Consider the following 16,698-nt stretch of genomic DNA (forward strand, 5'->3'; position numbering starts at 1 on the left):
ATAGTTAATATTCTTGACCTGCTGGGATTACAGGTGAATGTATACTCAGTTTACATTCCACTTGACTAAATCCCCTCAAGCTGTAAAGCCAACTGAACTATCAAAGAATGAGAAGTCAAAAGTACTCCTCAATGTTGACAAAAACTGTTAGTCTATTCTGATACATAACTGAGTCTTCCAACGAAGGGGGGGACAGATACAAGGTAAGAATTTCAGTCAAAGTACAGTATTAGATCATACGGTGCAGCTGAGCACCTAATGGTCCTAATGATACAGACTCTGAACACCAACAGTGGGGTTGGGGGGGATTGGACTGGGGAAAACTACAAGAGGCTTTAGAAGTGGCAGATTTGTAGAGCTTTGCAGATATGACACAATCAACAGTCCATAGTGGATCTAAGAACAGCAACACAGCTGGAGGGAGTAAAACTTAGTTTAAACTATGTACCCGTAAAACACAATCAAGAGAAGGTAAGTAAGGAGGAAAGCGATCTGTATTATATGTAGGAGGTAAGGGGCAAGAGTGATGGCTCAGTGGTTACTGCTCTTCAAGAGAACCAGTTTCCCAGTACACACAGAGGTCACAATCACTTGTAACTTCTAGTTCTAAATGATCTAAAAGCCCCTTCTGGCCTTCGCAGGCACATACCCACAGCCAGCCAGCCACCATAATGACAGAAGTGGCTGTAACCAGATGATGTGACAGAGGCAAACAGCATGCATTAAGTTCTAAGAAAACAAAACCAGAGTAAAAGAATCTACCTGAAAGAACATCAAGGATTCAAAGAGGCAAGCCTTGAGAGACTGCAGTAGGAATATCATCTCCACTGTTTCAAAGAAAGCAGAGAGGCTGTAGTGAGGGTAAGACAGGAGAGGCTATGCAGCCAAGCTCACAGATGCTTTTAAGGCACAAGGAGAAAGAGGCAAAAGAGCTGGAAGCCCTCCACTGGGTTCCTATTTAAATGGATGAGTAGAGAGAAGGGGCAATGTTAGAGACCAGATCAGTGAGTCTGAAGTGATGGGAAAGAGCAGTTTCCTGAGGAGGGTAGGGTCATAGATGGTCCATGTGGGCATATGGTTTTGTAGTTTGGTCTTTGACAAGCTGGTACCAAAGCTTGATGGAAACCATGTGACAGGCACTGTCTCACCTTAGGAACTGCTTCCCTAGCTGAAGAGTTCAAAGGACTAAGCTTGAAACAGAAACTTAAGGTGGACGACAAGTCTCAAGACCGACCTGAAGCCATTCCAGTGTAACGGAAGGACAATGGTACAAAAGGTAAGCCACAACTACACTGAGACATTTTTAAATAGTCATGAGAGTATGAGTTTATTCACTGAGTTCTCAGCTACTTGACATTAAATGTGGTATTGTGTGTGCAAAGCCCTGAGTTTGATCCCACCACTAGAAATCACACTTTCTTCCAAAGCTAACTGAATTAGAATCTTTTACCAGAGTTAAACACTGACATGAGACATGTCAAGAGATTATTCACTGAGGGAAAGAGAAAGGAAGAACCAGAATTAACAATAGCTCAAAGCTAGAGTGCTTGCCAAGCACACAAAACCCTGGGCACATACGGGACGGAGGCAGAGGCAGACACACGGACTGGCTTGGGAAAGCCACAAGAAGAATCAGTTCACACTTTGAAGGTACTCGTCATACCACAGACTAATCGACTGTGTAATAATGCTTGAACATAAAAATAAACTCCACCCTAATCCTCGGCTGACATATATTTATGCAGACAGCAGTGATCTTTAGGAAGCTAAATTAAATTAGAAAGATTAGAAATAGAAATAACAGTAGATACATCATTTTTAAAACACCACCAAGTTGCAGCTTTAGTGCAGGTTAACAGTCCAGCATAGCTCAGAACAATGAAACAAAATCCAAAGTCTTGGCACTACCTATAATGCTACTTTACCAAGAGCAAGGAATGTGCACAGAAACAGGAAAGGCTGAGCCATGTTTGGGGAGAAAGACCAGTCAGCAGGACACAGACTTCAGTCAGCTATTATAAACTACCTTTAATCCCAGCACTTGGGAGGCAGAGGCTGTAGATCTCTGTGAGTTCAAGGCCAGCATGGTCCGGGACAGCTAGGTCTACAGAAAAAAACCCTCTTTGAAAAAACCAAATAAAGCTTTGGTTTTTGTTTTGTTACAGTAGGGAGCTTTAATAATAAGATATGTACATTTTTGTACTTATGTAATTAAAAAAAAACAGAAGCAACTAGAAATCTGAAGAGTAAAAACATAAATGAACAAGAAAACTCATCAATAAAAAAACCATCCATCCCAAAGAACACACAAAAAACTCCATGAAGAGACTGGGCACCCATTTTTAAATCACAACTTTTCAGGCTGCAGAAATGGCTCAGCGGTTAAGAGCACTGACTGCTCTTCCTGAGTTCAACAACCACACGGTGGCTCACAACCATCTGTAATGGGATCTGATACCCTCTTTTGGTGTGTCTGAAGACAATGACAGTGTATTTATATACATAAAATAAATAAATAAATCCTTAAAAAATAAATAGATCACAACTTTTCAAATTTTATGGTAAACAGAGTCAATAAGCCAACAAGTATAATAAAGAAAACAAAATCAGACAATGGTCAAAGGACTCAAAGATAAAGACAAAAATAAATCTGAAAAGGAAGAGAAAGGAAAAAGACATTTGGGAAAATGCTTATTAACTGACTGAAACTATCATTACACACGAAGGCAGGCTGCTCGATTGTGGTAGGATAGGCCTGTAATTCCAGCACTTGGAAGGCAGTGGCAGAAGAATGAGAAGCCCGTGGCCAGCCTCAGCCATACAGCAAATTTAAGGCCAGGCTCAGCTACCTGAGACCCATCACGACAGAACAAAAGCAATCAACTGTAAATATATGTGTATGCATATGTATAAACATACATATAATATATACTTTATTATCTAGATTTTTAGACTAGTGACACATATACATATGTGATAATGGAATAAGAGAAAAACAATGGAGCTACACTGCTAAAATGTACTATAATTATCCTAGTAATAAGTTGAGGCAGACTGCACTAACTTCAAGATGCACAGGAACCACTATATACAAGCAAGATTTTTTAAAAAATTGAACAACTAAAATAAAAAATACACGTTAGCAAATAGAAAGATGCCATATACAAATACAAATCAAATCACAGAAAAGGTGGTGGTTAAGTGTAAATTCTTCAAACACTAATCAAAAGACAGACTTGGTTAGGACAGATGAGCAAGCCACAACTTTAGTCTTTCTGAACTGTTTGAATTTAAAGCTTCTCCAGGGTCCGGTAATCATTTGCTGAATGACAAGAAATCAATATAATTGGGGGAGGGAATTAGCCCAGAAGCTAGGTAAACCTTAGCCAGACTAATCAACAAAAAAGGGAGGATACAAAATATTAAAAGCAGAAATGAAACATCATTACAGATTGTACAGAAAGTAACTTATGCCAAGAAATCAGACAATGAGGTGAAAGATACACACATTACTAATTACTCAACAAGAAAAAAACCAGATAGGAACAATGACATTGAAAAACTGATTCAGCTTGGGACTGGAGAGATGGCTCAGCAGTTAAGAGCACTGACTGCTCTTCCAGAGGCCCTGAGTTCAATTCTCAGACACCACATAGTAGCTCACAACCATCTGTAATGGGATCTGGTGCCCTCTTTTGGTGTGTTTAAGACAGCTATAATGTATTCATATATACTAAAAAATAAATCTAAAAAAAAAAAACCCCAAAAAACAAAACAAAAGCTTCAACAATTAAAAATATTCCACGATCCAGTGGTGAATTCAATGTTACATAAGAGACAATGGCAATTTTGGAATGGAATGAAAATTTCATGAAACTTTTTCAGAACACCAAGGAGAAAACACTTGTCTTGAATTTGGAAATCTTAAAATCCAGATAGTATCACTCCTGTGGTTTTCTTTAATAATACCATGTTGGCTTTTCTGAGTCTTTGGCCTTTCTATACAGACTTTTGGAATTTTTTTTTTTAAACCAAAACCACTTGGTTATATTGAGTATTCCTAACATAAACAAGGAATGTCTCTATATTAAAATCTTTTGATTTCTTTCATCAGTTTGCTGGGTTTCTGTATATACATTCTACACATATTTTTTAACTTCATTTTTATGAACTAATTCAAGACAGTCAAAAGGATCACTAACTACAAATCACATAAAAATAAATTAAAAGGTAGGAGGCTGGAGAAATGACTCAGTGGTCAGGAACACATACTGCTCTTGCAAAGGCCCTGGCTTCAGTTCCTAGGTCTCCTGAAGGCTCACAATTAACACCCAAGGATCTGAGGCTTTCTTCCAGCCTCATATACCCTATTATGCATGTGGTGCACATAGACATGTAGACAGACAGACAGACAGACAGACACACACACACACCCCGAGTAACTTAAATTTTTTAAATTAAGCTAGTAAAGTGTCTAGGATACAGAATAAGATTTGGCTGCAGCCTAGACACACAGAAAGACAAATCCCATGCAAGCCTGAGCTGGTCTCTTCCATAATGTTCAGTCAGTGAGACTGTGGAGTTCATGCAAACTCGGAGGTAAAAGGCAGATCACTGCTTTGTGAAAGATACAGGATGAAAAGCTAATGACTGAGGAGAGATACAACCACAATCTAAGACCGAAAACTTTGAAAATGCTAGAGGAAAAAATAGAAAGCACCACCAGATTTAGATATAATTTCCAGCAGCTCAGGAAATAACAAATGGGATGGCATCAAATTATGTTCCTGCATTGTTGAAATCTCAGAGTAGTGGAATACAACTTTTCTCAAAAATTTAGTTAGTCCTGGATGGTCTAGAACTTGATATATAAAACCAAGTCTTTGCTAGTGAAATTACTTGTTATTTATTTTTAAATTTACCTTATAAAATGGAAAATAATCTCTCATTCAAATTCAAAATGGGTCATAAACCTCAATAATGAATTTGGTTCAGGAATGCCAAATACTCATAGAATGGCAGTCCAAGACAATCTCAGGAGACTAGAGCCTGTAAGAGCATAGTGGCTGCCACCAAAAGCTGACAGTGGCCAGATGAGAGCAAACTTCCAAGTCAGTCCTCTTACAGCTCCCTGAAATGGCCAAGAATTCCACACCAACCAGTCACAGGTGTTCAGCATTTGAAGCAAAAAAACAAAAACAAAAAACCAGCCTGTGAACTTACTGAAAATCCAAATATTCATCAACTATCATTTTCTTATACAACAATAAGCCTATTCCTTGTCAGATTGCCACATCTATAGTATAGGAACTTATATAAACATTTTTACTGGCAAAAGGTACTAGGTGTAATTTCCTATTTTTTTTTTTGTTAATAAAGGGACGTTTGAGCCTAATTATAATAATTTAAAATTCAAGATTCATGGGGGTTGGAGAGATGGCTCAGAGGTCAAAAGCACTGTCTGCTCTTCCAGAGGTCCTGAGTTCAATTCCCAGCAACCACATGGTGGCTCACAGCCATTCGTAATGCAATCTGATGCCCTCTTCTGGCCTGCAGGAACACTTGCAGACAGAACACTGTATACATAATAAATAAATCTTTAAGAAAAAAAAATTCAAAGTTCATAATCACAATTCCTTTTGTAGCAGCCTAACAAAAAGCACTGTACAGGACAAGAAATAATTATCAAACAGAAGAAAAATCCTCAGATTGGAAGAAAAATCTCTGCCAGTAATTCATCTAGCAGGTACCTGACGTCTGAGTGTTAAAAAATGCTTGCCTTGCAAGCCAGATGATCTAGTTTGATCTTTAGAATCCCTGTAAAAGTGGAAAGAGAGAACCAATTTCAAACTTGTCCTTTGGCCTCTCTATGTGTACCACAGCATATGTGAGCCTCCAGACAGCATCATACAAGAGCAGTAAGAAATGAAACGTTACAACGCAGGTGCATGGTCCACACAAGGTGGAAGATGAGGTATTGACAAGGACAGCGTTGAAGTCCGAGCAGTTTTAGACTGAAGAAATCTTCTGTAAGCAACAGCAGTGCAAGCTGCATGACACTGACTGCAGTGAGGTTAAGTGCACTGTCTTAAATGACACAAATGAGTGTTATTACAATCTCACAAATTTTAAATATTAAAAGGTAGCTGAGATTTCAGTTAAGACACTACTTCAGTAGTTCACAGCCACTAGTTAGAAGAAAAAGGAGGACAGAAAAGTATATAGAAGCCAGCAATAGCATATAACTATGATCCTAGTACTAGAGAGGCAGACACAGGCAGATGAAAGACAGTCTCATAGTTTCATACACATATCAAAACCTTGTTACAAAAAAATACAGCAACAAAAGGAATTAGAAAAGTACAGAGAGAATCAATGCCCACTGTGAGTGAGTTATTTCTAAGTGACTTTGTTCCTTTCATGTTTTTCTGTTGTACACATTTTCCACAATAGGTTATCTTTTCTTCTAGCAAACATGAAATGTAACAGAACGTAGGTGACTGAAACAGTTAACCAACCTATCTATCCAAACTTCCAAACTAATATCGATGCTATTGTTTACTTCAGATAATTTGTATTTCAAAAAGAATTTAACCAACCTAGGTCGACTCTGACTCTACTAGTTTCCTCAGCATCACCCATATGCCCTTATGGAGTGGATGCACACTTGTTGTTATATAATTCTGCTACAAATAGCAAGTATGTCTAATTTGCATCATTTAAATTTGATATCCATAATTTATCATGACTAGTCACTCACAAATTTTTCACACTGGCATTATATTACGATCGATTCACATTTACACATATTATTTTTAGTATTAAAACTTATATGATTAAAAGGCTTTAAATAGAGTTTGCAAAATTCTGTGTTCAGGTGTGGCTTTGGTTGTTCCCCTAGCTGCATGCAGGACGTGAAGAGAATCCTTAAAGACACTTTCTGATGGTGATGGTGGCACTGTGAGTGACAGCAGCACCACTGAGTGTCCTAATGACATCGTCAAACTCACTCACTTCTCTCTTTCCAACTCAGGATCGAGAGAGGCCTCCTCTACAGATCACTCTGCAGCACTCTTCCTGGAATTTCAGGCCAGATTAAAGCAAAAATACCCACAAGCCAGGAGCTTTAATTTAAAATATTGCTATATGTATAAAAAGTATTCACATAAAAGGTATGCATAGTTGACAGGCTGCTCCTGGTAGCTTTTTTTATAGTTATGATTATAAAGTAAATACAAATAAGATGGTGACAATTAAAATTTACATAGACATATAAACCCAGTTATTTTACATCGATATATATGGCTGGTATGCTTTTAAATGTTAACTTTTGTTAAATTTATTATGAATAGTAACAGATCTGTGTGAAACTTTATTGGTAAAAGATGCGTATGTCTGACCTAAGGACTTAGGGCTGAAAGTCATCAGCATTAAAGGCAGCTAACATTACGTGGTACTTACCCATAAGTAGTAAGTGAACTGAAGCGCAAAAATCGCAATGCCTTCATTATCAAAGGATCCCGCTACTGACCGAGATATGTATCCTGGTACAATAGCAATGAAACAAGCAGCTAAAAGTCCTGCTCCCTGGTTCCAAAGTTCTCTAGTTAGCAGGAACGTAGATATAGATGTAAGGCCGCTAAAAGTTGGTGCAAGGAACACACATACATCTCTTATATGGACTGTTATGTTCAATGTATTTAAAATCCAATGAATAAGGCCAGCTGTTATCATCAATCCTGGGTAAACCTAGAGAGCAGGAAAAGAGAATTCAGTTACACAAAAAGTAAAGTACCCAGCAAAAATGAATACTTCCATTTGCATTAGTACACATCATTTATAGATTGAAAGACATACAAAGAACCCATACAGAATATACACTTAAGTAAAGGACAGAGAATATAAAGCAAGAGTAATTAACATAAAATATGTAATAATCTTTATCCTATTCATTACATTCTCAGTTCCGCGTGCCGTCTTATTAGTCATTTATTCTTAGGAGTAGCACTCTGAACACTCCAGTCTAGTTCTTATTTCGTATACACATATAAAAGAGAAATGTTGACTATAAGTAAGTCTCCCTACTTTTCAATCTGAGATTATGAACGACTAGTCATTGGGAACAAAAAAAACACTAAGAGGCTTAAAGTACTATGTTTCAAGTACTAATGATGGGAGCAAAGATTACTATCCTGGCACACCCACCCCAGACACCAGAAGAAGAGCAGCAAACACATTTGCAAATGCAGCCCCAAGGTTTTCTCCCAAGGCCAGAGGCATGAAGGTGATGTGACACACTCACTCTCTGTGTGTCTCAGTCTCTGCTCTAAACTCGCTCTCTTGCTTTTTCTCCCTGACATTTACTAGCACTGAACACATTTTATAAATCTTATTTTTAACTGCTCAACTTCACAAGAATATAAGCTCCAGAAGAATAAGAATGTATTTTTCAGCATCAGTGACAATACAGGTGTAGAGTGGATATTCAGCGTCCAGTGAATGCACACAACAGGATTTGGTTGAGAGAACAGCACAGTAAGTCATTATAATTCTCAAAAGATTCTGTTCCATTTCATATTCAATACAAGGTCCTACTGTACGATTCTGTCAACGGCACACAGAGAAAACAGACACAAACTTGAAAATGCTTCTCAGTGTAATCAACATATCCATAGTACAGCAGATGGAGCTAATGCTAGAAAACTTGAGAACACAAAGTACTGCTGGATGAAAGGAAGGACTAAAACCAAAGACTCCCAACAACAGAGACCATATTTAAACCTGGAGCTGCAGAGTTGGCTCATGGCTCAATTGGTTAAGTACCTGCTGCTCTCATAGAGTACTCAGGCTCAGTTCCCAGCACCTACACATTAGCTCACAACTACCCACAACTCCAGCCCCTAGGTTCCTGTGGTTCTTCTGACCTCTACATACACTCAAACGCATGTACACATAAATTTAGGGTTGAATATATACGTATCCAAACTTTAAAGGAAAAAAAAATACTCTCCAGATGTAAAAAACAAGGGAATTCAAATTGAGTAGGTATTCATATTACTAGAATCCACAAGAAAGAGAAAGCAAAAAAGCCCAAGAAACCAGGTATAATATGTACCTTGGAGCCAGAGGTTCAGTGGTTTTAACTTGGCACAAGGGCCAGAGAAAAGGCCTAGTTCCCAGCAAAGTCAGTTTCTGTTTATAAAGCTAACCTGGACAACTTCTTCTCATTGATCATTGGAATCAGGAAGGAACTCTGCCTTCCTAAACAAAGTCCTATGCAGGTAAGACTGTTCCAAAACTACAGGAGCCTCAGAATGGTGCTGCAGAGACAGCTCAGATAAAGACCTGGTCCCATCCCCAAGCCATATAGCGCATATAAAACATGGACTACCGGCACATTCTTGTAGTCCCAGTGCTGGGAAACGGGAACGACATGGTGGGCAGAGGCAGGTCAATACCTGGAGTTTGCGGATCAATCAACCTAGCCCAATTGGAGAGCTCCAAGCCAGTGAGTCTCTGCTCAAACAACAAACCCAAGGATGACAGCACCCAGGGAACATCTGTGGCTGAGTTCTCATCTCCACCTGTACATGTGTACCCACATGTGAATACATGCGCACACATACATGCACCATTCTTTCTAAACACAGAAGGAGCATGGAATAAATTAGAATGCATTTTAGGTAACAATCAAGAACCAAAAACTAAAATGTCTGAAGTTACAGATATTTCCTAATTACAATCCATTTGAAAAATTTAAAAAGCACTACAAACCCTTTCTTGTTTACAGGCTGAATGCAGCTGTAGGCAGGCATGGCGGCTCATACCTAGTTCTATCACTTGGGGGCTGAGGCAGAAGGGTGACTGGTGAATGCAAGGCTAGCCTGGGCTACAGAATAAGCATAAAAGAAAACAAAAAGCCACAGTAGAAGGAAATCCTAACCGATTAACATGGAAGAAAGGTGGAGAAAGCACCGCCCCAGACTCAGGAAGTGCTGCTGGCAGCACGGTGCTGCCTGTGACCGCCAGAAATGCCGCCTACAGCGAACAGAGGCTCAACATTATTAGCGCAGCACAGGCAATATGGGAACATAAAAATAAACTCAAGGATTTAGAAAAAGGAAATGAATCTGAATTAATGTTAAAGAGAGCAGATGTTTATGAGGAATGATACTCAGTGATACTGATAAACCTCTAGCATCAAGATTTAAGAAGAAATTCGAGCACAAACTTCTCCGAGAGCTGCCTTGTCCTCCCCCGTCTCTATGAGTTCTCCTTCACACTGACCCCTAGGAACCTCAAGTCACCCTTCTGGATGCAGAGCAGTCTACACCACCTATAAAGGTTCAAAACCAACATTAATTCAGAGGTTTGAGGCCGGAAAAATTCAATTATTTTCATTTTTCAAACTTTTTATTTTCTTCCCCTAAAAGCTTGATTTTACTCAATTGCTCTGAAACAAGGTGAAAAAACACACCCTGGACTTGCAGTACTTTGTGACAGCAGCTTCTTAATACAGCCTCTGACTTGGATCAGAAACAGGCACAATGTGAGATATCCCACAAATAAACTGCCAAGAATAGAGCCGAGAAATATCGGGTAACTAGCCACAGAAGATGTATCTGTGAACTATTCACAGCTTTCAAAGACCCTCACCCCTCAGCAGTCAATGTTTCCCCACAGTTCACAGCTAACATAAGAATAACTGACATACTTACAGTGCCACCCACTATTCTTCCTAGTGGGTACCAGGCTCTTTCATCAAACCAATTTAAAAACTCATAGAACCCATGAGATGCGAGATGATGTGTTGATCTATAGTTAAACCTGGATAAAAGAAAAGAGGAAATGTTATAAAATGAGTTAACACAATAATACTTTCTTTATATTCAATATATGGCTACACATATCTCACTATTACGGCTGAACTGTGAAGCCCCTCTGAAGCTACTACTACTGTGCTTAGCAGGTAATAAAAGAACCAGTTTTCAAGGTTTAAGGAAAACTGATTTATCCAATTAAATCATAAGCAGGTTATTTTAACAGACAAAAATGAAGGGCAAATCACAAGGCAACAAAGTACGAAAAAGTGAAGAAATCAAGAGACACCCTGCCTTCTTACACTCACCATAGAGTCACTAAGTAACACAAGGGACTAAAGGATAGAGGAGACTCCAAACATAAGCCCAAAATGCTACCAATAAAGTATAATTTAATCATTCAATCAACCAAACAACACTCTATAAACAAACTTAGATATGCTTTTTAGTACAACTATTCAATGCTGTAAGGTGATGGAGTAATATTAATACATTTTCTGAGAAGGGAATTTTTAAGATGAAAAGTTAGACTGTTCTTGGTGTTACCCAGGAATCTCCATACCACAGAATTATCTTCAAAAACAAGCCCCAGACACCTAAACTACTGATAAAGAAAGCACATATTGCTGCAGAGCCCAGGTACACTTATGAGCAACTGCTAGGCAAGGAAAGCACTACCCTTGAAAAGTAAAGCGACATCCCAACCTTGTGACACTATTGAATGAAAGGTCAGTATCTCAGCAAGAACTGGGGCTTAAAATTTCAATGTGTTTTTTTCAGAATAACACAACAAAACAACAGCATCTTACTTCGGGTAATGATTAAAAACAACATGCTTTACAAACCAAGAGCATGTCACTCCCAAGTTCCCCACCAAGGCTGCCCTCAGGGTACTTTCCCCTTACATAGCTGTGCCCTTCCTTCCTTGGGCAAGCTTTACAGCCACCAGCTCTGCAGCTGCTCTCCTCTCTCTACAGGAACTCACCGGAGTATGGGAGTCCATGATGCAATCTTATCTCCCTGGCTGGACCTTCCTTCTCATTTCTAAACCAGTCTTATCTTGTCTTTAGTTGCGTTTTCCCCTTTGAATGTCACAAAAGTACCCCAAATTCAACACTCAATCAAACCATTGACAGGACACCTGAGACACCACCCCAAGCCAAATACGTACATACACTGCATCTGCTCTCAGAGTCTAGGTGTCATCCTTTCCCCTCACACCCTGAAATATCCAAATGACTACCTACCAGATCATCTTTCATGAATCCTGTCAGCCTTCTAATTATGTGCTACTACACAAACGTGACCCCACCGCATGTCTCTCCATCTGACTCCTCAGAGGCTTTCTCTCTGTGCATCTACTTCTTTCTCTCCATGACTGCCCAGTCCCCACCGTCAGTGTCTACACTATCCACACTTGCGACCACCTGGGCCACTGCTGTTATATCCTGTGCTGGTTAATTCACTCTACAATTGTTGGCACGTTTCTAAGGGACACAATGTACTTTCTTTAGAGTGTCTGCACTGCTCACATGCTCCATGACTGCAGTTCTGCATGGAAACGACAGGAAAGGCATTCTGTCAGCCACATATTCACAACACTAAACTGTCTCTCCAAAGTGACACCATTTTAGCTGTAACTTCTAATGTCCCAACATGAAGGAATGCAAGGCGTAAGAGTTGACTGAACATTTGGTTGAGGGTTGAAAACCTGAATAGCAATGGAAGCCCAAGTGCTGGGTCTTAGTTTAGTGTCAACATTTAATGTTGGTAGTATCTCACGTGTTCAAGTTCATTACATTGGACTGTACTAGAACTAATCTTTTCATGTCTTGAGCACTGTCCTTTTGTTGGTTTTATAAATCACCTCTCCTCCTGTGGCTTCTCTTTACATTCTGCCAGTGTTTATCAGAGGTGGGCAGATGCTTTCGAAAGAGAACAACCTGCGCATGTCCTTTCTCTTCCTCCACTATGTAGAGCAAAGAGGTGGAAACCAGGTCATCTTTGCTGCAAGAGTCTTACCCTTTGAGCCATCTTCTTCCCAAGTCAATGGTACTTTTTAAATACTTGAGTTTCTTCTTATTCATATGCATCATGTACACACCGGTGCCCATGGAGGCTAGAGTATGTCAGATCTGCAGGAGCTGGACCTACAAGCAGTTGTGAGCCACCTGATGTGGTTGCTGACAACTGAACCCAGATCTCCTACAAGAGCAATATCCACTCTTCACTACTGGGCTCTCTCCAGTCTCTCCCCCATGGTATTTTTTAAATCCAAATTTATCTTTGTTTCTTGGTTTTTTGCAAAGAAAAGACAAAAAGTACAAGGGCAAGGGCGGGGGGGTTGTTAGAACAATAATGCTCTGCTACAGCATGATCATAAAGATACCGCTTATTTTCTTCTTTGTGATTAACAGTTTAGGGTCACGCATTAAATCCTTAGTAAATCTAGAGCTGATCATCACTACTGCTTTGCATTAAATCTTGGTATCTGAGAGGGTGTTTTACTAGTAATTTTTGGCCTGTCTCTTGCAATTTTTAAATTATGTTTTCCTGTTTTTGTTTTGTTTTTTGATGGAGGATCTGACTGACCTGATACTCCCTATGTAGCAAACGCCTCCTGCCTCAGATTCTTCATACTAATTTTAAAGCAAGTTTGTCAGCTCTACCAAAGATAACCTGCAAATTCCACTTAATCTCCAATCAATTTGGGAAGAATTAACATCTTCATAACTAGGATATATTCACTTCAAGAATATGGCTGATACCCATTTATTTAGGTCTTCCTGAATGCTGCTCCACAAATCCTAGCATTTTACCTGATAAATCCTGAACACCTTTGCTTAGATTTAATCACATCTCTAATGGTATCTTTATATCTAAACAATCTGACACATTGACAATAATCTGTTGGTATTTTCACAATGACTCTAAATAAAAACTCCACATACACTTATTAACACTTATAATATCACTAGATTCTACTATATTTTAAATATGGAAAATAATGAATATTCTGGCATTAAAAAATGAAGAGTTAACTCAAGGGTTGTCAACATGAGCCCGTAATACCCATCTTGTTCTGTCTCTTCAGCACTCCTGTAACTGCCAATCTTTTCCAATTACAAAAAACAAAATAACAACAAAAAATTACAGGTGAGTGCCAGTTTTAGTCAAAGTATTTAGCAAAACCACCATTAAGTTCAAAAATAAAACAAAAACAAAAACAACAGCAACAACAAAAAGACTACTGAGTTTCTAATCTTAGAAATAGTTTTTTTTTTTCAATAAAATCATCATGAACTAAAAAAACAAAACAAAACAAGAGAAACAGTATCAAGCTTAAATGTATACAAGTCTGGACTGAGTAAAATTATAGCAAACAGTAATAGTTTATTTTGTAAAAGTTTTCTTGCTGTTAAACAGTATTCATTAACTAAGATACTAAAGTTTCTTTAGGGTCAAAGAAAATTTTGGCTCCTGGTCAAGGGACTACATATTAAATGTCTGCCTCCCTCATGGTTATATTAAACAGGATGTGTCTAAATTTATAATTTACTACAAATATGTTGCAGATTGGGGTGTTACTGCTAAGTATAGTCTGGTTATTTTCTCTCATGCAAATTCTCAGTTGCAACACTACAAATCCAACCCAAAGCAAACATAAGTGTAATTTAGATTAGCCATAGGCTATTCTTTTTGTAGTACTATAAATTAAAATGGAATGTACTTATCAATCACCTTCTTTTGAGCAATTTTTAGCATGTCCTTTCTCACTGTGAATCTTGCCACACACATCCTATTCTCTGTTCAAGCGGTCACTCAGCTGAGATTAACTGTCCTAAGAACTTCTCTGATGATTCTGCCTCCCTCCACCCAGCCTATTTTAATGTGTGCTTTCAAAACAACATCACGTTGAACTACAGGTTCACCTTACCCTGTGTGTGCGCGCACACGCACACTCGCGCACACAAGCACATGCACAAGAGATAGACAGAGAGAGAGAGAGAGAGAGAGAGAGAGAGAGAGAGAGAGAGAGAGAGAGAGATGGGGGAGGGAGGACACACACGAGAACAGACACGAGAGCCTGGGTGTACCCAGGAAGAACTTCATGCTCATGTCACTTCGCTCACAGGAGCCAAGTAATGCCAGCACAGTTTACTCCTCCAGGTACCCTAGCACTGAACAATGTTAAGTTTTTATGCCTTACCCTAAATTTAATCTGCTGGGGAAGGAATTCAATCTCAAGAATGCCAGGCAAACACTACCACTGAGCTCTGATCCCACCCATTGTTTTAACATTATATGGTATATGTAAATTATGAGCCAGAAAAGCTAGAAAGTAATTTTCACCTATTTTATAGCTAATGCAGTAAATCAGAGCAGCTTTTAGTCCACAAGTATCCCACAAACAGTGCTGAAAGGAAAGCCAGTCCCCAAGGGCCAGCTCTGTCTTTTGTTCTAAAATGTTTCTCCTCCAAAAGAGCATCCAAATGTATGTATGCAATCAATCAAATACTGTCTGCTTCTTGAGGAGAGATGTGAGAATTATTATTTTTCATAACATTTAATTAAAATGATTGTCAAGAGCCTGTATATAGTCCGCACTCTATTCACTCTTTGTAGGTAGAAAGCTCTGGTTAATCTGAAACTTGCTGTACAGTCCCGGCTAGCCTACAACCCAGAGATACTCAGTTCTATTCACTTTTGCATCACCAGATCCAAGATCAGCACATTTTTAGAGAAACATAGCAGATAACGCAGCAATGTGGAAACCAGCCTTTATAAAAACAAACAAACAAACAAACAATCCCTCTAAAATAAAGTGACACTCAGTAGGAAGCAATGAAAAACATGACTGGGGGAGGACCTCAACCATTGAACAGTGAAAGAGCACACCAAACAAGGGAGATGAGAGTAAACACTGTCTCACATCTAAAACATTGAGTCCACAGAGCTTTCATATCCAAGACAAGAGAGTAAGTCTAATTGCAGCCTCTGTGCATCAAACCCAAGGTACATGGCAGGAACAATCAATTAGGAACAGAGACAAAAAATAACTGAACAGGGAAAGTAGCTAGGACCAATGTGGGCAATGAGAAACCAGAAAGGCCAGGAGTGACAGACAGCTTGTGGGTGATCCCAGTACTCAGTAGAGTTGGAAGGTGAAGTCCCAGACCAGTCTGGGATACACAAGGAGATCGTGTATCAAAGAAACCCAAAAGAGAAGGTATTGTACAAGAGATCGAATGGAGTAGATAGAGGCCTGCATGGACCAACATACCACCAGGCAAAGACTTAAATCACTTTCTTGGGGTTCTAATTTGCTTTAACTTGAGAAGTTAGGTTAACGATAGTATTTTGAAAAACAATCAGGAGACACAGGCTCCTACAGAGACAAGACTCCCAGGAAACCTGTCGACGGGACATTAGAATAAACACCACACACCTTTACACAAAGTTACTCTAAGCTTCACTTCTACAAAGTGATATAATCATTTATTTTTTTAAAACTTCAAGTATATTTATATACCAAGTTTCTTTGATGTACTAAGAAAATTGAAAAAGAAAACTTTTTTTCTGGGGCTTAAATACAATAAACAATAAACACAAAGCAGAATATTTCACATGGGAATGGTTTCACAAAGCATGAGGAAAATTAGAAGATAGGACAGACTCCTCTAAGCAAGGATAAATCCTATCTCTCACCATCCGTGAGAGTGAAGTAGTCACCTACTCAGAGAAGAAAAAGCCTGTTTTAGTTTGCTTTCTACTACAAATGCTGCCGTAAGTGATAAAACATTTGAACCAAAAGCAACTTGAGGAAGGGAGGACTTATTTCAGATTGTGTGTCCCAATCATAGTCCATCATAAAGGG

General features: G+C 38.9%; 1 protein-coding gene across 1 annotated transcript in view; it reads right to left on the reverse strand.

The window, feature by feature from the left end:
• Positions 1–16,698, reverse strand: part of STT3B (STT3 oligosaccharyltransferase complex catalytic subunit B) — a 64,259-nt gene that overhangs the window by 25,419 nt on the left and 22,142 nt on the right. Inside the window, exons 2-3 of the mRNA XM_080933924.1 lie at positions 10,719–10,827; positions 7,462–7,749 (exon numbers count right to left, since the gene is read on the reverse strand). Coding sequence (XP_080790050.1) covers positions 7,462–7,749; positions 10,719–10,827 — 397 coding nt within the window. The remainder of the gene's footprint in view (positions 1–7,461; positions 7,750–10,718; positions 10,828–16,698) is intronic.

Source organism: Micromys minutus, assembly GCF_963924665.1.
Source record: "Micromys minutus genome assembly, chromosome: 21".
NCBI lineage: Eukaryota > Metazoa > Chordata > Mammalia > Rodentia > Muridae > Micromys > Micromys minutus.